The sequence below is a fragment of the Cetorhinus maximus genome, chromosome 6 (assembly GCF_964194155.1).
Source record: "Cetorhinus maximus chromosome 6, sCetMax3.hap1.1, whole genome shotgun sequence".
NCBI lineage: Eukaryota > Metazoa > Chordata > Chondrichthyes > Lamniformes > Cetorhinidae > Cetorhinus > Cetorhinus maximus.
In genome coordinates this window covers 26685791-26711925 of record NC_135884.1, presented here as the reverse complement: position 1 = coordinate 26711925, position 26135 = coordinate 26685791, and the positions used below count along the sequence as shown (strand labels likewise).

The window sequence follows — 26135 nt, the reverse complement described above, 5'->3', positions numbered from 1 at the left end:
GCCTTTATCAATCACTGGTTAGGCCCCAGCTGGAGTTTGGCCCAAATCTGTTCATCATAATTTAGAAAGAGTGACAAGGTTTTATAGAGGGTGCAGAGGAGACTGCTAGATTTGTATCAGGTATGAAAGACTTCAGTTATGTGCAGAAAACAGACCAACTGGGGTTCCTCTCCTTATAGCAGAGAAGATTAAAGGGATATTTAATAGAAGTGTTTAAAATCTTGAAGGGTTTTAAGGAGAAAGTGTTTCAGTTGGTAGAAGGCTTAGTTAGCAAAGGACACAGACATAAGGTGATTGGCATAAGAACCAAAGGTGACATGTGGAAACATTTTTTTTTACACAGAAAGTTGTTATAAATTGGAATGCATTTCCTGAAAGGAAAAGATTGAACAATAACTTTCAAAAGAAAATTGGATAAATGCACGAAAGGCTGGACTATGGAAAGGAGTGGTGGACTGGACTTAATTGGATAGCTCTGTCAAAAGGCTGATACAGGCACAATGGACAATGGCCTCCTTCTGTGCTTTTTTTAATTTTATGATTCCATTCTATTTGCAACATTGTGCCCTCAAAGCCTGGATTCTTTGTCAAGGGTAGGCATTTCTCCATCTTCCATGCAGGAATGGCAGTCTCCCTCCCTTCCACTTCCAGGTATTCATGCTCAGTCTTGTGCTATGCCATACAAAGTTAAACCCATTGTAACATACCATCTATTTCCTTGTCAATGGGTTTCTCTGAGCCAGTGCTGGAGTAATTGAGATGCCACGATGGAGATGGGGAGGATGTAGCAGGAGTTGTGGATCCCGAAGTGGCAGCAGTTGTGAATCTGGAAGTACCCAGGTCATCATCGAAGTATTTGGCCTCTTCTTCCAAGGCATTTCCTGTGATGTTAAACAGAGAAGAGCATGGTTAATTGTGCACACAGTGACTTGAAAAGATTGAGCGATTGGAAGGTTATTACTGTAATTTAAGGAAGCACATGAAACTGACACCACACTCGATGATCTTGACCAGCCTTTTATCAATTTTCTCTTGTTATATCTCACCTCTAACCTTGTCATTTCTCATACCTGCTACTTATTATTTGCAAAGTTTCCTCCTCATGTGGATTTAGGACTTACAGTATTAGTGTTCTTTCTGCAGTTTCAGTTCTGGGCAATCAATCAAATGTAGCGCTGAGTTAGGTATTAATAGACACATGCAGCAGAGTTTCACAATGTGGTGAGAACTGGGGTGAAATAAACTGAACATCTCACAGTAATAGGTTGAATAAAACAGGTTCAGTAAATTTCAACTGTGTCCTGTATTCACTAAGGATTGGGATGGAATAAAACAGAAGCAGAGATTGGTATCAGAAAGCAGTGGTGAGGAAAGTATATTGGCCCACTTCATTGTACACATATGAACAGGACAGGGACTTAAATGAAAGTTGCACTGATTAGATTTTGCCTTAAGACTCTTTCCATCTGTAGATAGGGTTCTTCAGACATGATTTCCAGCTCGGCAAATAGTTGTGACTGGGCCTTCTATTTCACCTTATGGATAAGCTTTGTACTGTGGCAGGGAAGTTGTGTAACATGTAACAGACTGCTATGATTTTGAGAATCTGGTGGTGCTATACAGAAATCCGACAGAATTCATGAATAGGGGAAGAAACAGAAAATGCTGGAAGAACATAACAGGTCTGGCAGCATCTGTGGAGAGAGGAACAGAGTTAATGTTTCAAGTCCAATATGACTCTTCGTCAAAACTGAAGAGAGTTAGAAATGTCTTGCGTTTTATGCTATTGAAAAAGTGGTGAGGGGCAGGTGGAGCAAAATAGAAAGTCAGGATTAGGTTAGAGGGTGGGGGAGATTAAATGACAAAGATATCATGGAACACAAGTCAAAGGGAGTGGTAATGATAGTATTAAAATCTAAAGCTTTGGTCCAGAGTAGGTGTTAACAGCTGAATAAAGGTCAGCACTGTCTGAAAGCAAAATAGCAGAATGTGTTAGTAGCAGAGAAAAGGTCAGTGCTGTCAGAAACCAAAAGCATGAGAGTAAGATACAGACTTGCACTTGGGGGGGGGTGGGGGGGAATCAAAATGGAGGACAAGAGTTCATGGTCTGAAGTTGTTGAACTCAATGTTGAATCCAGAAGGGTGTCAAGTGCCATATCAGAAGATGAGGTGCTGTTCCTCCAGCTTGTGTTGGGCTTGACTGGAACATTGTAGCAGACCGAGGACAGAAATGTGACCATCAGAGCAAGATGGTGAATTGAAATGGCAAGCAACTAGAAGGTTGGAGTCATGCTTGCAGACTGAGCGAAGGTGTTCTGCAAAGCGGTCATCAGTCTGTGTCGTGTCTTCCCAATGTAGAGGAGACCACATTGTGAGCAGCAATTACAGTAGACTAAATTGAAAGAGGTGTAAGTAAATCGCTGCTTCACCTGGAAGGAGTGTTTGGGGCCTTGGACGGTGAGGAGGGAGGAGGTAAAGGGGCAGGTGTTACACCTCCTCTGATTGTATGGGAAGGTGCCGAGGGAAGGAGATGAGGTGTTGGGGGTGATGAATAGGGGATTTCCTCTCATTAATGTGCAGAATTCTGTGCACAAATGCCCACTACTGACAGCAGTCATTCCTTGTTCATTTTAGATCAGTTAATGGTGCTGTTTGAAGACCAGCGTCCTTGTTAATATTCAAACCAGAATCAACATCACAGTAACAATTTTCTAGTTATTACCACATTGCTGTTTGTGAGAGTTTGCTGCGTGAAAATTGGCTGGTATATTTCCCACATTGTAACAGTGACGACATTTCAAAACTGCATTAGCTGTAAAGCGCTATGGGATATTCTATGGTTGTGATAGGTGCTATATAAATGCAAGCCTCTCTTTTTGGTGGTTTGATTTATATTGCCAACCCCCGGGACTCCTTTGGAATGCATGAAGAAATTTAACAAATTCACCAGAGGAGCCAAGCTAAAGTATCTATTCCCTATAACCATTCCTCGCACCCTATTTAAAGGTGTGCCAGCCTTTATTATCTTGACTGTGATATACTAGTCTTCACCATAACCATGGAGGAACATGCTCGAGCAAGTCTGCCAATATCCCTGCCGGGTAGCTCATAGCCCCAGGTCGCAGTCAATAAATGGAGTTGTCATAACAAGAGACAGTGCCCTACTTTCAGCGTTGAATTCATGTCCCTTTCTGTTTTACACTCCCTCAGAGGAAAAGATCCACTGTAATAACTGGAAATCACCAGTTATTTGTGGCTGTTGTATAAGGCCACTCACACCACCACACAATCTTTGGGAGGCACACAGCCAAATCTATCCTAGTTGGAGAAGTTGAAGAGCCAGTGGCCAAGGCCATCAGTCGCCAATGCAATTCAAGGCTTTGGGACTCTCAGGCATGCAAGCCAATAGCTTGCCATCAGATGCAGTTGATAAGGTACCTAGCAACCTGTGTAAAATTCTAAAATCTCATTTTCTCCCCCTCTAGCTGAGTCACAGCAAGACAGTGCTGATGGGGAGTAAGATGAGGAGATTGAAAGTGGGCAATACACTTCACCTCTGCTTTGCCCATAGTTTTATCCACTTTATCGTTTATCCTTGCTCTGAGATTTGCCAGCCCAGAGAAATTCATCTTACATAAATGTATCTAATGTTTTATGCAATAGTGGCAGAAATGGCAGAAGTTCTGGGGGACTTTGTCGTTCCATTATTTATATGTATCCGCATGTTCAGAGGTGGCTCCGTCTTCCATTTGCCACTCTTCGATACAACAAAGCTCTGGTATTTGAATCCACCCTAAATCCCACTGCACCATACTTGCTCTTGAAATGATTGTTCAGTTTTGAGGCAATTCTTTCTGAATGCCCTTCTTGATGTTACCACATTTAGCGACCAAAGCAGATCTTCCCAGCAAAGTGTTTTAGCTTTCTTTAAAATATTCCACTGTGAGAAGAGACACATTTTTGGTTATCCAGTAGAATTCTGTGTGCTAATACTATTTAAACAATACTCTTCCTGCACATTAATTAGCACGATGGCAACAGTGACAACTGTTGCTAAAGAAAATTGGCTGCCTTGTGTGGAAAATATAAATTGCAGCAGCTAAACGTCACAATGTTTTGGAAAGAGGGAAAGAGAAGAATGGTATGTACATGTTCTGAGATTAAGGGGATTGTGGCATATCTCAGGCTTCATTATTGAAGTTTATGGGTCTTATCTAACCAAAACCCAATTCACCTCTCAAATATGTCTTATATACTGCATAGTGCTTGAGCTGAGAAAGGTTGTAGCACACCAAAGAGTTAAGATATTGTTAAAATCCATGAGAACAGTTAAAGACTAAGAAATTTTACATTGTGTATTCAGAAGGGCTTTTACATATGCTTCGTATTAATACAGAAATCTTACCAAGTTACAAAATGAGTCATGCATACCATTTCATTTGTACAAAGTTCAAAATTCTGAAGAATAATTGACACATCACTAAAATTCTGACCCTCCAAAAACAATGTACAAGTTAAAAACAGCTCTGAATAATAGGTATTTTAATTCCAGGGATCATTAACATCTGACTGGAGGGCTTCCCAACCGATCACATCAGCAATGGGAAGGAAGCTTGCCCATTTACTGATTGTAATTTCCAGCGAGCCCCCAGAGGCCTATTTAAAGCGGAAATGCACCACTTAAAGCAAGGTTTCAATCCCATCCGGCAGATTGTTCTGTGAGATTGCTGCAGCAAGATTTGCTACAGCAAGGCTCCAAGAGCTCCGAAGCCTCCCTGGAGGTCTCAGTGGAAGAGGTAAGGACGAGCAGATATGTATTCTTCCAGATGAGTGGCAGAATCATTGCAACAACTGACATACACCAGGCCTGAAGAGAAATGGCTGAGATCATCAGCTCTAGGAACATCAGCCACAAGACATGGATTCATTGCAGAAAATGTTTCAATGAACTGACAAGAGCAGCAAAGAGCAGCTCTTCATTTCTCCATCGCTCACAATAACATCTTCCCCCTGGCATAAATCCCTCCTCTACATCACATCCTTCAACAGTTACCACAACTGCACACTAAAGCACCCTCTCATTCTCAGTGCAAACATGTGCTCACCTCTTGCTTGTCACTAGCAGAATTCTGTTCTCACACGAATAGACTTTTTAGAATAAAATAATCCTCTGATGACTTTGAAGGAAGTTTCCTTCAAAACTTCCCCATCCTATTTACATCTTACTTCTTCAACCTCTTAGTATGTGCTTAACAAGCAAAAGACCCATATACATGCATTTTCCTTTTGAGTATCCACTCACTAACTCTTGCTCTGTCTTTCTGCAGGAGAAAAAGAAGCATAAGACAAATCAGAGGAGTGAGACCAGAGGTTGAACACCCAGCTCGATTCTGCTTTCCAGGCTGGAGCAGCAAGCTTCAGCTGAACTTGAGAACTGCACGTATTAGAAATGTTGAGACTGGGAACTTATCTGAAGCAGGTCTCTATCACTTGTACCCAAGTCATTTACTTCATAAAAATGCCATTCAGCCAGTTTGACAACATCAAGCTGCATTGTGAAGCCAGTCATCTGTTATTGTTCAGTTTTGCTGTGTCAGGCTAAGCCTTGGCCATTTTTTACTTCCCTTTAGGTGTTTCCCAGAAGCAAAAATCTCCGGAGGAAAGGACTTCTGCAGGACAATCCTTCTGAGGAGACACTGTTCAGCGCTCCACAATTTCCAAGGAACATACAGTCCAGTAAACAAGCTCTGCTGTGGAGGACTTCAGGGATCTAGCTATGAAAAGTACATTGATGGCTTCACACAAGCAGCATCATGGCAGAAAGTAGGGAGAAATTCAGTATCAGCTTGTTTAGTGTCAGGAAGCATGCATCAGAAACCTTGGAGCATGTGACAACCTCCAGGGACACTGTAGTCAAGCATACACAATGAAAGTCTTAGCCTTGATGGCAGCTCCGTCACCATCCACACTTTGGGCTCTGCTTTGTTGACACTAGTGAACCAAATAGATAGGGCTTTCAAGGAGTTGTTCATTTCCGACAACCTGTTCTTTCTCAGATCAGTGGGGTTGATTAGCTGTGCCTCAATGGGAGCTACAGTGGTGCACTGGGGTCAGTACTTGTTTCCCTCTCTCAGGATGCCAGCACCACTGCTCCCTCACAGCCCCTCAATCAATACCCACTGTGATGCCAGAGAGCCAGCTGAGCTGTACTATCAGGGCAGCAGCCGGAGTGCTGCAGTCTGCAGTTATGTCCTCACAGACTCCAGCACCGAGCAGTCCCTTTTCATTACAGCTTCTGAGTCTGGACTGTTAATATGTTAGTCACATAAAAGCTGCTGTTTCAATGCTCCTAAGTTCATGATTAAGCCAGTGGTGAAGGGAAAAACAAGGACTGTTAATATAAAGAGGGACTTTGTGTAACTTTTCAGGAAAGAGGAAAGTGCAGGTCACTGGAGGCGCTGCCCTATCAACTGAGCCCATGTATTGTCCTCATCCATTCTCTGCTTCTCTATCACCTTTGTTCAATTCTTCCTCATCAGATTAAAGTTCTGCTTCCCCCAACCTCTCCGTGCTATTATATTGTGCAACATACAGCACACAATAATGATCTTGTGTGGGTCTTATAGTAGGAAACCCCAAACATATTCAGGCACTTGAACATTTGCTTCAACCGTCTGCTTAATAACGTACTTAGTTGCTTCATGGCTTTGATTGTGCCTGAGCTGTTCAGGCAAGGTGGGGTTGAGGTGGGGTCTCTAACCATTTATGCAGGTGGTTGTCCTTGTCCCCAAGCATCCCTTACATTCCTAGAGCAGTGGGAGTGGGAGTCTGGAGTAGCATTGCAAGATAACAGCATCAGGGCAACTGACTGACTTGCATGAACCTTCTGTGCTGATCACACACCAATTGTACATGAGTTAAGTGACAGCTCTTTCTGTTGACCAAAGATTCTGACACAATTTTTGTGTGCCTTTCTGGCTACACGGATCCAGTCTATAACACCCTGAACAAGAGGGAAATCAGTCGCTGCTGCAACTCCCCACCCTCTCTAACTTTGATTGTTGGCATCCTTGGGAATTAAAGGCAGTGTACTGGTTGGCCTTCGCAAATAGAGCATTCAGAACCTGCTTGATGCAACGTTTGTGCACTTCGGACTGGGAGATGTGGATGAGGTGCCCCTTCATAACCTGGAAGGAGCCTGAAGTGAAAATGTTCAGTACAGCCACTGATAAAGCATGACCACCCAGGCCAGCAGGAATTTGGAGCTAACATGGATCGGCAACAACTTCCTCATACATATCCAAGAAAGTAGGCCTTGCGTCCCCCTCAGCTGTTTTCTTCTAACAGGCTCCCCTTGCCATTGAACTTGACGACACTCCTGCATCTCGTACTCCAACTGTTACTTCATCCAAAGCAACAAAGTAAAAATGGCATCATTGTCAAGTGAGAGTTTAATCAGGGTGAGTAAGGCAAACAAAAAACAGAAACAAGCAATCCTAAAAAATTCTTGGAAATCCATAATATCACAGTGCTTTCAATCAGTTAGTGCTCAATGCCAATCCCGCAAAGTTTTACGCAGTAAATTTGCCACTGGGTAGGGCTTCTGTCCCACTCAAGTAAATCACAATGAGATCCTAATAACATCTTAAGGTCTCTATTTGTAACCAATGCTGAGGCACCCACCTGCTTCTGGCCATCCCTAAATGAAGTGAGCAGTTAAAATGATGGCCATCACAAATACAGCAGGAGATATGTCCTATTGACTGATTTTCATGGCCATTCCTACAGATTCATCTTCACAGCCTTGATAAATATAAATCCTAAAATCCCATTTTTCCCTTATATGGCTTTATCCACTTGCAATCCTTCTTACTTTTAGTCTCTAAATATCACTGTGCTTTCACTCCACTGAGAATATTATTGTTTGGGTTATATTCCATTTTACCAAAATGTACCTGCACTAAACTGCATTTGCCGCTTATCTGCCCATTCCCTAACTATACCCTCAATGCCCTTTTCACAGTTTGTCATGTTATCGAATTATGTACAGTCTTACCTCACGCTCTCTGCTATTATTTTCTTTGCAATGGTAACTATTTGTTACCTTGGTTACAAGTAAAAGCATTCATCACTGCAATAAATTGACTTGTAAAACACTTTAGCATATTTGTAAAAAGTGAATGGAATTACTGGACTGGTTGTATGAGGACAGTCAACACATTGCTGCATTTATCTAGCTCAGGAATCTGTTATTAAGCCCTCACTTTAAGTCACCCCTCTTAATGCAGTTTTGTTTTAACGCATTTATCCTTTAGAGCCTGCATCACCTTTTTCACTTTTATGTCGTCAGCACCCTGGCTCCACCCCACTCCTCGCTGTACTCTGGGCATGCCACGACCATGTTCTGAAGCTGGAGCTGCCACCACTGTCACCCAAGGCTGAGGTTGCTTTAGAGAGAGCAAGGCCCAAGATCCAGGGGCAGGAATGCAGGAATGCAGGGCAGGGAGCCTGATCCAGAGGCTTGGCCAGGACAGTCATTGCCACTCGGAGAGGTTCCTCGAGGCAGCTCGAGATGGGAAGCTGCCAACTGGGTGGTGTGTGAGCAATCAGGGGTGGGTGGGGAGGGAGGGGGGGCTCCTGGCTCAATCCACGGCCTGGGACATAGTCTGCAGGGGGCTGACCCTCTCAGGAAGCGGTCCAGTCTCCAGGCCCAGGTGTAGCCTCAGACTGGGAGTTGAGCAGAGCCTTGGGTTTTGAGTCACTGCTCTGGGCTAGGGTAGGGGGTGAGGATGAGGGAGAGGGGGACAGGGTTGAGACAGAGTGGTAAAGGAGAGACAGACAGGCAGATTGGGAAAGGAGAGAGAGAGAGTTCAGCCTGGGAAAGGAGAAAGAGATACATAGGGAGAGAGAAACAGGGTGGGAAAGGGAAACAAGCAAAAAGTTGAGCTGAGTTTCAGGAGTGTTGTGTGTGAGACAGAGAAGCTGCTCTCCTCAGTGCTTGTTGGGTAATTTAATGTTATCTAATTTGAATGTATACAGAATTTATGTTATATTTTGTGATTTATTTTATTTTGCAAGTTGTTTCAGTTAGGAATGCACAGTACTGCATATGTATGGTACAGCTTTTCAACTTGTACGTTGGTTTGTTCAGGCAAGAAATGCCCAAAGGAACTTAAACTCCAGCTTTAACATTGATTCCTATTGGAACCCACAATTCGCTTAAAGTCGTTTCACTTAAAATCGCAATTTTCAGGAATCCAACCACAACTTTAAATGAGGATTTACTATTTAATCCATGATTAAACATTGCAAAGTACATGCTTATAAAGCTCCTGTTACAGTAAATCTTGCACAACGTAACAAAGCTGGCCTCAGTAGCCAAAGTATCCGCCAAAGTTCTCAAAAGCAGGCTGTTCCTTGTTTTGGATTGAGGCCTGTTTAAAGCTCTTATTAATATAAGATCACTTCCCCTTGAAATATCGGAATTATGCAGAATCGCCTGTTCACATAGTAGGCTTGATTGACAAAACCCATCTGAAACATTTAGTTGAAATGCTTTTACCAACGGTTTCTTATTTAATGTGCAACATTAAATTTGTCTTTTTACTTATTGTTGGATAAGTGTTGGGTCAGTAATGGAGAACATTTTGGAAACTTGAATGCCTGGCAGCTTTACACCCATGTAAGTCAACTCTGGACACGGTGAAATGCATATCTAAAATGGAGCCTGCAGGGACCAGAAAAAACATAAGTGCTTTAAATTTGGATTTTCAGCTCAAGCATATGGTTTTAATCTCAACCTCAATACTTAATAAGAGCCTGCAGCAAACACACATCTATCTCTCTGTCTTTATTCTGTAAACCTTGTAGAACAGTAAAGGGTCAACAGTATTTGCATTTCAGCAAAGCTTGTGACTCCACCAGACCTGTCAATTATTGCTCATTTGGATGTGACTCATTCAATAAGAGTCTGTATTTATAGAGAACCTTTAACATAATGGCCAACTGTTCCTGGAGACACACATGAGTGTAATGGGCCACCTATGTCATAAGGTCTCATTGTGCAGTGTAAAAGAAAGCGAAAACAATGGCATAAGTGACTCACACCATTATTTACGCCAGGCCTTAATTTCCTGGCACTTTTGCACAATTCCACGGTTACTCTCATCAAAACAGTGAGGAGTTAGCTAACATAGCCTTGCCCCCATTAAAATCAATGGTGATTGCGACTTTCCTGCCACTTAGATGGCAAAATAACGGCCTATATTGTCCTTTCACAAGTACATAGCCACATGAAAATTGCCTAAGCCCAGGCTTTGAGGCATCTGAACTTTTCCTGGTTTATTAAGAAAACACTTTTGCCAACCCCGGGACCCTTCAATGTGAACCTTTATTTTGCAAAAGATGGGACAGGATCCAGCGTATACTGGGTACACAAACAAAATAACAAAATTAATACTATCAAATAGCAGTAACAATAAACTCAGCTTTTTCAAAAGACATAATAATTTACATATGTGATGATTGCACGGATTATGATCAGTCTCTGAAAGATTTTCCTAATTTAAAGGAAAGTCTGAAAGATTTGTTTGTTAATTCAGCTACATCTGGAGGAACAAAATGGGCAAACGTGCTAGCATAGGAGGTTTGTGACCAGTGGTGTGGGGGTGGAGGAGTAGAAATTGGAGTCAATTAAGCTCAACTAAGGTTTCAAGTCTGAAACCATTGTGTCAGCCTGAAGTTCCAATCATAAGGATATGGGCAGAATTGTAGACCTTGGATCTATTTCACCAAGATACAATTGACACACTCCCATTGGGGTTATTTACTTCAACAAAAACAGAAAATGCTGGAAATGCTCGGCAGGCTTAGCAGCTTCTGCGGCGAGGGAAACAGATTTAACGTTTTGAGTCTTTATGACCAAGCCTTCTTCAGAGCTCTGAAGAAGGGTCACATGGACTTGAAACGCTAACTCTGTTTCTCTCTCCACAGATGCTGCTAGGCCTGCCGAGCATTTCCAGCATTTTCTGATTCTGTTTCAGAATTCCAGCATCCACAGTATTTTGCTTTTATCTAGGGGTTATTTACTTGCCTGCCTGGCCAGACATACCTAACAGCGAGTGTGATTTCTATGGCCAGCATCAAAAAATAGGATGTTGCACGACAGCTGAATTCTGATTGCAAAACAAACTCTTTTCCACATTCCATATTTGTTCAATACAAAACTGTGCATTTTTTTTTTACCAGAAATTGCTTTTAAAAACTTAAGCAGGAGCAGGAATGGCCATTCAATACGATAATGGTTGATCTTTTACCACAGCTCCACTTTGCCACCCTGACCCCATATCCCTTTATTGCCTTAGGGCCGGATTTTCGTGGAGTTGGGAAGACTCCAAGGACCTTTAAAAACAACGGGCAGGACCCGGATGTGGAAGTCCCGTCCCCATTTCCAAAAGATTCAATTTTTGCCGGAAAGGGAAAGGGGGCAGGTGTGATTCACACAGGAGGGAAACCCAGACTCAGCAGGGCCACTTGAATTCAGTACTGAGTTCAAACAGACCCCATTTTGGCTATTACAAGGGTCTTAACCTGCACTGTGGGAATCATGAATGGATGAGATAGGCGTAAATGCTCTTGAAGGGCAGATAAGGTCTGTACAACTGTCATGATCTGAAGGTTTTTTTAAATGCACTGATCTTTAAACTTAAAAAAAAACCACAGGCTGCAGCTGTCGGTGAGAGTTAAATAAAACTCTGCCGGAGTGCTTTCATTGACAGGCATAGGTTAGAAAAGAAACAGTAGCACCTGCTCATGCATTCTCAATGGAGCTCTTTGTTGACACTTCCCCAAGGGCCATCATTATGTAATAATGATTGCCTGGCTGAGTTTCAAAAGCCACAATTATCTTAGTAGGGGGTTCTGAATTCACAGTTTAAGGGATCAATTAAATGATTAACTGTTTTTGATGTGGGGTCTGAACAGAAGTTTGTTTTATAAGCGATTAAGCACTTGAGACTTAAAAGCTTTGAATGGGTTTTATGAGTGGGAGGTTTTTTCACGATCAGATGTGTAGGAGCAAGAGCTACATTAGATTGTTAGCAGTTTTTTTTCCATCTCGACATGGCTCCTGAGTTCTGCCCATGGAAATTTCCTGATTCAATGTACCTACCTCAGAAGCCAAAATCCAGCCCTTAGTGTCCAAAAACCTATCACTTCACTCTTGATTTAGCCAAGTGATGTCAGTAGTCTTGAAAGCAGGTGGCAAGTGCTGGGGAGTTTTATCCACGGAACACATCAAAATCTGTTTCTGCATCATTTAATGTGCTCATAGCAAGGAATCCAGAAAATAATATTTCAAATATTTAGCAGTATATTTGATGCTAGGCATATGCAACTTCTGATTTCTCACTGTCATTAGTAATTTAAACATCTTTATTCAGAAAACTGTTATGTTTGGTGAGATGATAAAACAGCCCATTCCGATGTTGTACATCAATAAAATTGTGCATTTCAGAAAATGTTCAGTACAACATTTACTGTGACTAAGTATTAATAAGTTATATTTTTTGGCTTGTTTAGGCGCAAATTGTGGCAGCACCAACATAGCTGTGATGCAGAGAAACAACTTCTATGGATGAATCAAACAATGGCCATTGGCTGCGTCGTTTCTGATTTGCCACAATGCTTGCTGAAATATATTCAAATTACAAAAGCAGGACATTTTGGAATAAGTTGCATCAGCAATCTCATTGTTTCAGGAAATCCTGAATCTGTAAAACATTCTACGGTCTTTCAGTTAGGGTCGATATAGATCGAGTGGTAAAAGTTATACACTGGCATCCATCTGAAAAAGTCAAAAATTACCCAGTATTGGTTTGTCCACAAAATGGAGGACAAATCCAATCTGACCAATTGCCAACCATCAGTCCACTTTCAACTATCATCAAAATGATGGAAAAAGTTGTTGACAGCATTATCAAGTGGCACTTACTCACAAATTACCCACTCACCGATGCTCAGTTTAGGTTCCTCTGGGACCACTGAGTTCCAAGGCATGCCAGGGGCAGCACCAGATATAACTACAAATGAGATGTTAACCTGGTGAAGCCACAAGATGAGACGACTTGTGTGCCAAACAGCATAAGCAGCAAGTGATAGACAGAGCTAAGCAATTCCACAGCCAACAGATCAGATCGAAGCTCTGCATTCCTCCCACATCCATTTGTGAATGGTGGTGGACAATTAAATAACTCACTGCAGAAGGAGCCTCCAAAAATATCCCCATCCCCAATAATGAAAGAGCCCAGCACATCAGTGCAAAAGATAAGGTTGAAGCATTTCCAACAATCTGCAGCCAGAAGTGCCAAGCGAATGACAGCTTCCTCCAGAGGTCCCCAGCATCACAGATGCCAGTCTTCAGCCAATTTGATTCACTCCACGTGATATCAAGAAATGGCTGAAGGCACTGGACACTGCAAAGTCTATGGACCCTGACAACATTCCAGTAATAGTACTGAAGACTTGTGCTCCAGAACTTGCTGGACACCTAGCCAAGCTGTTCCAGTACAGCTATAACACTGGCATCTACTCAGCAATGTGGAAAATTGCCCAGGTATGTCCTGCACACAAAAAGCAGGACAAATCCAGCCCGGCCAATTATTGCCCCATCAGCCATCAGTCTACTCTCGATCATCAGTAAAGTGACGGACGGGGTCATCAACAGTGCTATCAAGTAGCACTTGCTTAGCAGTAACCTGCATACTGATGCCCAGTTTGGACTCTACCAGGATTACTCAGCTCCTGACCTCATTATACCCTTGGTTCAAACATGAACAAAACAGCTGAACTCCTGAGGTGAGGTGAGAGTGACTGCCCTTGACATCAAGGCCGCATTTGACCGTGTATGGAATCAAGGAGTTCTAGCAAAACTGAGGTCAATGGCAATCAGGGGGAAAACTCTCTGCTGGTTGGAGTCATACGTAGCACAAAGAAAGATGGTTGTGGTTGTTGGACGTCAGTCTTCTCAGCTACAGGACATCACTGCAGTTGTTCCTCAGGTAGTGTCCTGGCCCCAACCATCTTCAGCTGCTTCATCAATGACCTTCCTTCCATCATAAAGTCAGAGTGGGGATATTCGCTGATGATTGTACAATGTTCAGCACCATTTGCAACTCCTCAGTTACTGAAGCAGCCCATGTCCAAATGCTGCAAGACCTGGACAATAACCGGGCTTGGGCTGACAAGTAGCAAGTAGCATTCGCGTCACACAAGTGTCAGGCAATGACCATCTCCAACAAGAAAGAATCTAACCATTGCCCCTTGATGTTCAATGGCATTATCATCTCTGAATCCCCCACTATCAACATCCTGGGGGTTACCATTGAACAGAAACTGAACTGGACTAGCCATATAAATACTGTGGCTACAAGATCAGGTCAGAGGTTAGGAATCCTGCAATGGGTAACTCACCTCCTGACTCCCCGAACCCTGTCCACCATCTACAAGGCACAAGTCAGGAGTGTGATGGAATACTCTCCACTTGCCTGGATGACTGAAGATCCAACAACACTCAAGAAGCTTAACGCCATCCAGGACAAAGCAGCCTGCTTGATTGGCACCCCATCCACAAACATTCACTCCCTCCGCCACCAATGCACAGTGGCAGCAGTGTGTACCATCTACAAGATGCACTGCAGGAACTCACCAAAGCTCCTTAGACCGCACCTTGCAAACCCATGACCACTACCATCCAGAAGGACAAGGGCAGCAGACACTTGGGAACACCATCTGGAAGTTCCCCTCCAAGCTGCACACTGTCCTAACTTGGTGATTTACTGTCTTTCCTTCACTGTCACTGGATCAAAATCTTGGAACTCCCTCCTTAACAGTACTATGGGTGTACCTACACCACATGGACTGCAGTGATTCAAGAAGGCAGCTCACCACCACATTCTCAAGGGCAATTAGGGATGGGCAATAAATGCTGGCCTAGCCAATGACACCGACATCCCATGAATTAATAAAAGAAAGACTATAATGTTGGAAAAACGCAGCAGGTCTGACAGCATCTGTGGAGAGAGAAAGAGAGTTGACATTTCGAGTGCGTATGCTCTGAAGAAGAATCATACAGACTCGAAACGTAAACTCTCTTTCTCTCTCCACAGATGCTGTCAGGCCTGAGTTTTTCCAGCATTTTCTGTTTTTGTTCTGTTCAATCCAAGTGTCAATATAGTAAACCTCCTCTGAACCACCTCCAACCCGTTTACATTCTTCCTTAAACAGGGAAACCGAAACTGCACACAGTATTCGAGATGTGGCCTCACCAATGCCCTTATAACTGAAGCATAACATCCTTACTTTTACGTTCAATTCCTCCCTTAACAAAGGATAGCATTCCATTAATCTTCTTAATTACTTGCTGTACCTGCATACTAACTTTTTGTGACTCATACATGAGAACACCTGGACCCCTCTGCACCTCAGAATTCTGCAGTCGTTCTCCATTTAAGTAATACTCTGCTTTTTTATTCTTCCTGCCAAAGTGAACAACTTCACATTTTCCCAAATTATACTCCATCTGCCAGATTTTTGCCCACTCACTCAGTTTATCTATATCCATCTGCAAACAATGTCTTCTTCACAACATACTTTCCTACCTATAATAGCGTGATCTACAATTTTAGTTACCCTGCCTTCGCTCCCCTCATCTAAGTCATTGATGTAAATTGAAAAAATGTTGAGGCCCCAGCACAGACCCTACAGGACTCCATTGGTCACATGCTGCCAATCAAAGACCCATTTAAGGATACCTTCTGTTTTCTGTCCATGCTAATATGTTACCCCCTACACCATGAGCTTATATTTTCTGCAATAACCTTTGATGTGGCATCTTATCAAATGCCTTCTGGAAATCCAAGTGGAGTAACATTTGTGCCACACAAATGCCAGGCGAAGAACATCTCCAAAAGCAAAGAGTCTACCGATTGACATTCAATGGCGTCACTGTCACTGAATCCCCCAACATCAACATCCTGCAGGTCCCCATTGACCAAAAACTTAACTGTGCCAACCAAATGCTGTTGCTCCAAGAGCAGGTCAGCTAAAAGGCTCATTATTTTGTGGCAAGTGGCTCACCTCCTGAATCCCCAAAGCCTTTCCACATCTACAACGCATGCTGTGTATTGCACTGAAAAAATATTAATATGTGAACTCACAGCATGCAGCCATTCCAGAATTAACTTTATTTATACCTCCTCAACAGAGAGGTCGGCAGAGAGGTCAAATAACAAAATGCTCAGATCTTGCAATACGCTATACCACGAGGCACAAGTCAGAAATGTGATGGATTACCCTGCACTTGCCTAGGCAATCGCAGTTATACAGAGCACTAGTGAGACCACAACTGGAGTTCTGTGTACAGTATTGGTCACCTTATTTAAGGAAGGATGTAAATGCATTGGAAGCAGTTCAGAGAAGGTTTACCAGACCTAGAATGGGCGAGTTGTCTTGTGAGGAAAAGTTGGACAGGCCAGGCTTATATCCGCTGGTTTTAGAAGTGTAAGAAGCAACTTGATTAAAACATATATGTCGCTAGGGGGACTTGACAGGGTGGATGTGGAGAGGATGTTTCCTCTTGTGGAAGAATCTAGAACTAGTGGGTCACTATTTAAAAATAAGGGGTCGCCCATTTAAAACAGAGGTGAGGCGAAATTTTTCTCTCAGAGGCTCAGGGGTCTTTGGAACTCTAATCCTGAAAAGGCATTGGAAGCAGAGTCTTTGAATATTTTTAAGGCAGAGGTGGATAGATTCTTGGTATGCAAGGGGGTGATAGGTTATCGGGGTAGGCGGGATGCAGATTGGAGGTTACTATCAGATCAGCCACGATCTTATTAAATGGCAGAGCAGGCTCAAGGGGCCAAATGGCCTACTCCTGCTCCTTGTTCATGTGTATGTTTGTATCTCCATCAACCTCCAAGAAGCTTGATACCATCCATCTGATTGGTACTCCATTCACCACTATCGCACAGTGATTGCAGTGTGTAAGATCTGCAAAATAGAAAGCAGCAACTCGCCAAGGTTTCTTTGACAGAACCTCCAAAACCTGTGACCTCTAATGCCTAGAAGAAAAAAGGCAGCAGATGCATGGGAACACCACAACCTCCAAGCTCCCCTCCAAGTCACACACCATCCTGACTTGGAACTATATCACTGTTCCTTCATCATCAATAGATCAAAATCCTGGAACTCTCTCCCTAAAAGCAGTGTGGGCATACTCACACCACATGGACTGAAGCTGGTTAAGAAAGAGGCTTGCCACCATATTCTCAAGGGCAATTAGGGATGGGCAATAAATGCTGGCCAGCATTCATTACATTCTGTAATGAATAAAAAATAGATTTAGGAGACTTAACCAAAGACGCATTACATTTTGGAAAGTTTTTAAAGGTAGGGAAGGAAATAACAAGGCAAATAAGTTTAGGTCGGGAATTTGAGAGGGTAGAGCCAAGATGGGAGAAAGTTCTGTCACAAAGACAAACACAGGAAGAATCCATAGGAATGCAAAGTGAAAGGATTGTAGGATGTGGAACATGCGGTTGCAGTGGCACTAGGTAGTGGGGGATGAACCAGCTTATAAACATGGATAAGTATTTGAAATTGGTGCATTGGAAGGGGAGGAAGCAGTCATGAGGAAGAACAGGATCCATGAAACATGGTTTGGTGCAGGATATGGACAATGGAACTTTGACATGTTGGACATGTGAGGAAGAGCTATGATGCCACTAAGGACGGGGTTCAAGAAGTCATCTTGAGGTAATGAAAATATAGTTAAAGGTTTTAGTGGCAGAGGATGAGATAAAATATAAGCCAGCAATGTTGTGCTAGTAGTAGCAACATCCTGCCTCAGCAATGGATAAGATAGAAGGTTTGAAAGTCTATTCAGAGTTGAAAAGGACATAGGCTTTGCATATCATCTGGTTCATCTTTAGTAACTAGCAAGGAAGGGGATAGAGTCACTGGGCAGAATTTTACAGCCCCTCCCACTGGCAGGGGATTTTCCAGTCTCGAAGGTGATGGACTTTTGAACGGCTCGCTGCGTTTTATGGCCCCGCCCCTGCCACGATGGAGCTGTAAAATTCTGCCCATTATCAAGACTACTTAAATTTTGAAGGGCTCAAATAATATGGCTTTGATTTTTTTCAGTGCTCATCTGGAGAATGTTCTGGGTCCCCAATGACTTGATGTCAACTAGGCAAACTGATGGTGCAGAGATATTTGTGGAATCAAGGGTGGCGATGAAGTGGTAGAACTGGTGTCAATGGCATACATTTTGAAACTGATTACAAGGGCAAGGAAAAGGACTGTAACAGAACCTTGGGGCAACTTGTCATTGCTAAAGACATCCCAATAGAGCCAGGTTAATTAGGAGCGGGATTACAACTGACAGATGGGAAGTATTTAGCCAGTTTTATTATGTATTTCATGCTCGAAAAGAGTTTCTGATTTGTTTTATTCTTTAATAATAAGACCTCACTTCCAACATTCTTGGTTTAGTTATAGGCAAACACAATTAATTTGTTCCCAATTAATATAAGAATCTTTGTCAAACTATTGCATGTTGCAGCTCAGATTTGTCTCTGGATTTTGGAAGTACTGAATACAGCAGGAAAATAAAGGTTATCTAAGCAAATCCAATTTCTGGCTTGAGCTTGGATCTGCATTTGCTGAAATTCAAAGGAAATTAGAATGCTATAATCAATCCTGGGATTCATGCCAGGTGCAAAACCAAGGGTAGCAAATTATATTGTTAAATCATTATGTGGTGACTAATGCTGTAGGAGCTCTTGAACTAGAATGATTGAACAAAGTAGCAGCCACTCATTTAAAAACGGAGTTTCCTTTTGATAAATTCTTCCCTAATGTGTTGCTTGACTGATCAATCAGCTGCATGACTCAAACATTTAAGATCACGCTAAAGTCTTCAAATTATAGCACACAGGTTGAGAGGCATGGGATAGCTATTAGCCACTAATTCAGTCAATTTCCCATTCAAGTTCTGTAGTTAAAAGCTGGGACTAATACTACTGCTACATTGAGCTCATAAAATCGGGCAATTTTAATCGGGCAGCAAGAGACCATTCAGCCCATCACATCTGTGCTGGCTCTCTGAGAGAGCTATCTATTTGTCTCATTCTCTGGCTCAGTGGTAGCACCCTTCCCTCTGCCTTAAAAAGTTGCGAGTTCAAACTCCGCTCCAGGCCTTTCAGCGTATAATCTGTAATTTTCCGGCCCCCTCCCGCCGGTGAGATTTTAGGGTCCCGCCGGAGTCAATGGACTTTTGAATGGCTTGCTGCATCCGCCGTGGAGGGTCCTGGGGCCGCGCCAGGGCCGGAACATCTCGGCCACAGATTCACCCCAACATTTCAGTGCAGTACGGGAAAGCTGGGTTGTTACAGACACCAGCCCTGTCAAATAAACTAAAACTAAGATTAACTCCATGGGAATAAACAGGTCATTCTCAGGATGGCAGGCTGTTATGAGTGGAGTACTGCAAGGTTCAGTGATAGGTCCACAGCTGTTCACAATCTATATGAATGATTTGGATGTGGGGACTAAATGTAACATTTCCAAATTTGCTGATGACACCAAACTGGGTGGGAATGTAAGTTGTGAGGAGGATGCAAGGAGGCTTCAAGAAGACTTGGACAGGCTAAGCGAATGGGCTAGAACATGGCAGATGGAATATAATGTGAATAAGTGTGAAGTTATTCACTTTGGGAGAAAAAGCAGAAGGGCAGAATATCCTTTAAATGGTGAGAGATTGGGAAGTGTGAGTGTCCAATGGGATGTGGGTGTCCTTGTTCATGAGTCACTAAAAGCTAGCATGCAGCTGCAGCAGCAATTAGGAAAGTAAATGGTATGTTTGCCAGGGAATTTCAGTACAGGAGTAAGGATGTCTTGCTGTAGTTATATAGAGCCTTGGTGAGACCTCGCCTGGAGTATTGCGCACAGTTTCGGTCCCCTTATCTAAGGAAGGATATACTTGCCATAGAGGGAGTGCGACAGAAGTTCACCAGATTACTCCCTGGAATGGCGGGATTGTTTTATGAGGAGAGATTAAGGAAATTAGGTCTGTATTCCCTAGAGTTTCAAAAACTGAGGAGTGACCTCACTGAAACTTACAAAATTCTTACAGGGCTTGACAGGCTGGATGCAGATAAGATGTTGCCCCTGGCTAGAAAGTCTAAAACCAGGGGACATAATCTCAGGGTAAGGGGTAGGCCATTTTATTCTGAGATGAGGAGGAAGTTCTTCACTCAGAAGATGGTGAATCTTTGGAATTCTGTATCCCAGAGGGCTGTGAAGTTCAATCGTTGACTCTGCTTTCTGTCCTTCAACGACTTTAACAACATGTGCATCTATTTTCTTAACAAGCCTTCTATGTGACACCTTATTAAACACATTTTTAGAATGTCAATTTATATCCACCACCAATATACTCAGATATTTTATAACATACTCAATATTCATGTTACTTATTCCATGTATTATACTTTGTGATTTATGTTCTTTAAGACTCGTTATAATTTAGTGTTGAGTCACTGGGACATTTCTGTTTGTTCACCATCTGCTGTAATTTTGCTTTATAAATAAAATGTACTTTCCTTGCATCATGAAGTGAATGATGCATAAGCTGGATTTGGAACTTTAAGAAACATAAGGCATGATACATCAGTGGTAACAATAGCAAAGACGTGTAAATCAAGCTGTGTTCCAGTAGAGAAAAATGAAATGCAGTGGTGAGGCCAGGCAGCAAAATAATCGCTCCTTGCTTGCATCGCTGCTGAAGTTCCTTTAGTAAACAAGATAGATTATCTGAAAGTACTGCATTTAAGCAACATAATATTTTTCATCTGTACTGATTTTTAAAAAATTCATGAGTGAGAGCACACCTGCACAGTTTTCTTGAGAAAATCATTTATTATCTTTAAACATGCCATTGAAATGTTTTCAATGGTCCCCACAATTACTTCATTGTAAATAATAATGATCCTTTGTCAATTAATAGCAGATGAAAACCAATGGCTGACGAAGGCAAGATTCACAAGTCCTGCGTGTTCATTTGTAATGTACGGTACATTAAAAAAATTTTGCACACCCACAAACGTACTGTATCATAAAGGGAACAACTTGTGAATGGTCTGTGCAGCACCTTCCAGGTTGCTGTGCAGCAAGACGTGCACGCAGCTTACAGGGAACACTGCCAGCGTCCTTTTTGAGATTGATCCTAGCACAATTAGGTCGGACTGTTCTCATTTACTGTATACTTTCATTGCCTCACTGCTGTCTTGCACCCCGTCTTATACTTTGTGCCCATAATTAACCACCTATGCCTCATCTGTTATTGTAAACTTATGACTCGCACTTTTTGACATGCCTCACTTAAGTCGAAACCAGGTTACACCTGATACAAAGATTTCTTTAGAACACAAAGCATCAGTGTCTGTGCACAAGCACATTCAAGCTACGAACACATAATACATCACCCATTTCAAAGGAAATCAGAAACATCCCATGTGTGCAGGAATATAATCCAGCCACACACGTGGTGCTCCAAAATGCTGTTCCACAGATACCATTTGCTAAACTTCATGCCTGAGTTAGGTTTCATCATACAGAATGCCCGATCATGATAACATTTTATGCAGTGGGAAGGGATAGTTTTCTACATATGAAATGTTTGATTAGAACCAGGCTTGGAGCTTAAGGGAGTAGTACTGATGTGGGACTGTGTTGTATTACAACCAATATCAAATATGACTTGGAAAAAACAGGATCCTTCTGTGTTGAACAGCCTAATATGATTTCAGCTGTGCAATAGCATTTGTAATTATTTTGGTATTCCTTTGAGATTAGCGATACCAGCTGCAAAGACTGGAAGTAATCTTCCAGCCCTACTATTGCCAGAGAATTACTTAGAGACTTGCAACTTACAATGGATTTACCTGATGAAAAATTGACTTGTTCTTTTGTTCAATTAATGAAGGCACATAGCACATCGAGATGGGACCTCACAAACTGACCTGACTTAACCTTGAACACTAGTTAAGGTTGTCCATCAACCGATCACATTGGAACCTTGTCCCCAGAAAAAGAGGAGTTCCTTATTTCCCTTAGTTTAATGAACCATTTGGTTGCAAGGAACAGTATCCCTGTGAAGCTTTCATCCTGCAACAAAGTGCCACAGGATCAATTCCATTCATTTAATTGACGTGTTATGTTATTCATAGAAATGATCGAGGAAACACTGTACTAGTGATACATATGGTTAACCTAGGTACACAAAGGTTGCACAAGGGCAACCTGAGGTAAAACTTTAAGACATTGGAGTGGTTCTATTAACATTGGTAAACATGTAAGAAAAGCACCAGGTCACCAGTTTACAAAAATGGTCAAAAATCACAATACCCTTAACGTGAAACAATTGTCATTAGATGAAGTAGCACAAAATAGTAAATTCACATTTTTATGGTTTTCCATTGAAGTGAGACCTCATCTTCTGCTGGCACCACCAGATCAACAGAATGGGTCATTTCATAGATTATTTGTGAAAAAACAGATGTCAACTTTATTTTGTGGCTCATTAATGTTTGTTGAGAATAAAATGTTTAAGAAATATTTGATCCTCTCAGCCTTACATTAGCAAAATTGTATTTTCGTTAACTCCTGAAGTAAAGTCTTTACAGGACATATACCAAAAACATACAGTCTACAAAATATAGCCTAACAAAGTTATTCCTGAAAGGAGAGAAATGTTGTCAAAGCCTTTTGTCTTGCACTCATCAGGGCAAACATAAGAATGCCTAATTTCAAGTCATAGAGTCATAGAGGTCTACAGCACAGAAAAAGGCCCTTTGACCCATCAAGTCTGCACCGGTCAAACAGGTACCTAACTATTCTAATCCCATTTTCCAGCACTAGGCCCATTGCCTTGTGTGCCATGACATCGCAAGTGCACATCCAAATACCTCTTAAATGTTATGAGGGTTTCTGCCTCTACCACCCTTTCAGGCAGTGAATTCCAGATTCCCACCACCCTCTGGGTGAAAAAATTCTTCCTCACATCCCCTCTAAACCTCCTGCCCCTTACCTTCAACCTATGCTCCCTGGTTATTGATCCCTCCACCAAGGGGAAAAGTTCCTTCCAGTCTAACCTATCTATGCCCCTCATAATTTTATATGTCTCAATCATGTCGCCCCTCAATCTCCTCTGCTCCAGGGAAAATAACCCCAGTCTATCCAATCTCTCCTCATAACTAAAACTCTCCAGCCCAGGCAACATCCTGGTAAATCTCCTCTGCACTCTCTCTAGTGCAGTCACATCCTTCCTATAATGCGGATTCTAGAACTGCATGCAATACTCTAGCTGTGGCCTAACCAGTATTTTATACAGTTCCAGCATAACCTCTCTGCTCTTATATTCTATGCCTTGGTTAATAAAGTCAAGTATCTCATATGCCTTCTTAACCACCTTATCTACCTATCCTGATACCTTAAGGGACATGCACACCAAGGTCCCTCTGGTCCCCAGTACTTCCCGGGGTCCTACCATTCATCATGTATTCCCGTGCCTTGTTTGTCCTGCCCCAGTGCATCACCTCACACTTATCCGTATTAAATTCCATTTGCCACTGGTCAGCCCATCTTGCCAGCCTGTCTATATCCTCCTATAATCTAAGGCTATCCTCCTCACTATTTACCACCCCACCAATTTTCATGTCATCCGCAAACTTACTGATCAACCCTCCTACATTCAAGTCTACATAGTTTATATGTACCACAAATAGCAAGGGACCCAACACCGATCCCTGTGGAACCCCACTGGACACAGGCATCCATTCACAAAAACACCCCTTGCCCTTCACCCTCTGCTTCCTGCCACTCAGCCAATTCTGGATCCAATTTGCCAAATTGCCTTGGATCCCATGGGCTCTTACCTTCATTGTCAGTCTCCCATGCGAGACCTTAACAAAAGCCTTGCTGAAGTTCAAGTAGACCACGTCAAGTGCATTGCCCTCATCTGCACACCTGGTCACCTCTTCAAAAAATTCAATCAAATTGGTCAGACATGACCTCTCCTTAACAAAACCATGCTGACTGCCCTTGATTAATCCCTGCCTCTCCAAGCGTAGATTAATTCTGTCCCTCAGAATTGTTTCCAATAGTTTCCCCATCACTGAGGTTAGACTGACTGGCCTGTAGTTCCCTGGTTTATCCCTTCCTCCCTTCTTGAATAACGGTACCACATTGGCTGTCCTCCAGTCCTCTGGCACCTCTCCTGTGGCCAGAGAGGTATTGAAAATTATTGCCAGCGCCCCTGCTATCTCCTCCCTTACCTCACCCAACAGCCTGGGATACATTTCATCTGGGCCTGGAAATTTATCTACTTTTAAGCCTGCCAGGCCACTTAGAACCTCCTCCCTTTCTATGCCAATTTCTTTAATTATATCGCAGTCCTTCTGCCTGATTTCCATACCCACGTCATCCCTCTCACCATCAAGACAACACCGACACAAAGTATTCATTTAGAACCATACCTCTGTCTTCTGGCTCCACACACAAATTACCACTATGGTCCTTAATGAGCCCTCCTCTTTCTCTAGTTATCCTCTTACTCTTAATGTACTTGTAAAATAACTTTGGATTTTCCTTTATTTTACCTGCCAATGTTTTTTCATGCCCCCTTTTTGCTCTCCTAATTCCCTTTTTAAGTTCCCCCCTGCACATTCTATGCTCCTCTAGGGCATCCGCTGTTTTGAGCCCTTGGTATCTGCCATAAGCCTCCCTTTTTCTCTTTATTCAATCCTATAAATCCCTTGACATCCAGGGTTCCCTGGATTTGTTGGCCCCACCCTTTGTCTTTCCTGGAATATGTAGGCCTGTACTCTCCCTATTTCCTTCTTGAATGAGTCCCGCCGCTCTGACGCAGATTTACCTAAAAGTAGTTGCCCCCAGTCCACTCTGGCCAAATCATATCTGATCTTATTAAAGTCGGCCTTCCCCCAATTTAGAACTCTGATTTCTGGCCCATCCTTGTCCTTTTCCATAACAACCTTGAATCTAACAGAGGTATGATCATTATCTGCAAAATGTGATCACAACAATTTATACTACAGCAGCAACAGATTCCAATTCAAGGTAATCAGCCGCACTTGTGATGTGGCTCATTTATGCTTGCTAGAAGAGACACAGGCACAGAAGTCGGGCACAGGGACCCGTTCTCTGCAAACAAAGGAATATGTTCAAGCCTTGTGTCTCTTTTGAATTACCCAGGAATTTGGGGTGCCTACAGTTCCCCATTGCTTTCTCCATGGCAATGCCTTGGCAATGAGAGTCAACTTGCTAACCAATTAGCACCCTTTTCTTCTATAGTATGAATTGTTGTGATCATTGAAATTTGGCATTCTTTCATTTTTCCTGATCAGTGCAAGACAAAAACTTTTGGAGGTCTGTCTCTCTTTTCATATTCTCATTATTCCTGTAAGCTATGCTGCTAACAATGAGTTTGGACAAGAGGAAGCATTGCCTTATCAACCTTCAATTCTGTACATGGCCAGGAAAATACAGGAACTGTCACTCAAGCTTTACAATTTAGTAAAAATGAAATGAAATTTGATAATGATATCTGATAGGGAAATGGTCTAAAATCCATCAATGCTTAATGAGTTTGTTATCTGGGTGTTTTTTCCTTTTATGCATTACATATAATGGTTCTTTTTCTCAACAGGAAAAGATGACAAACAACCCTAACTATTCTGGTACAATGGATTTTGTATTATTTTGCTTATTTTGAGTGAAACTTTGTTTATCAACCACTTCCTAAGCACAACAATCCACAGAGTCAAAAACAAGCCCTTCATTTAGTGGTTGTATATTTCATTCGTTACCCTTTTACTTGTTGGAAAAGTCTATTTTAATTACTCCAAAGGGAACAGAAGCAATATGTGATGCCCAGGGGTGAAAACTGCAGATAAATAAAAATTGATATTATAACAACAAATGGGCCACAAACTCAAGCTTTGTGCTGCCCATTGCTTCAATGCTATGGGCACCATTTTGTTATCAAAATGGTATCC

The 26135-nt window shown here is 42.3% G+C and overlaps 1 protein-coding gene across 1 annotated transcript in view; it reads right to left on the bottom strand.

Annotated features, from left to right (window-relative positions):
* Window positions 1–26135, bottom strand: part of fbln2 (fibulin 2) — a 197464-nt gene that overhangs the window by 151680 nt on the left and 19649 nt on the right. Inside the window, exon 5 of the mRNA XM_078543464.1 lies at window positions 708–881. Within this exon, the coding sequence (XP_078399590.1) occupies window positions 708–881 (174 nt within the window). The remainder of the gene's footprint in view (window positions 1–707; window positions 882–26135) is intronic.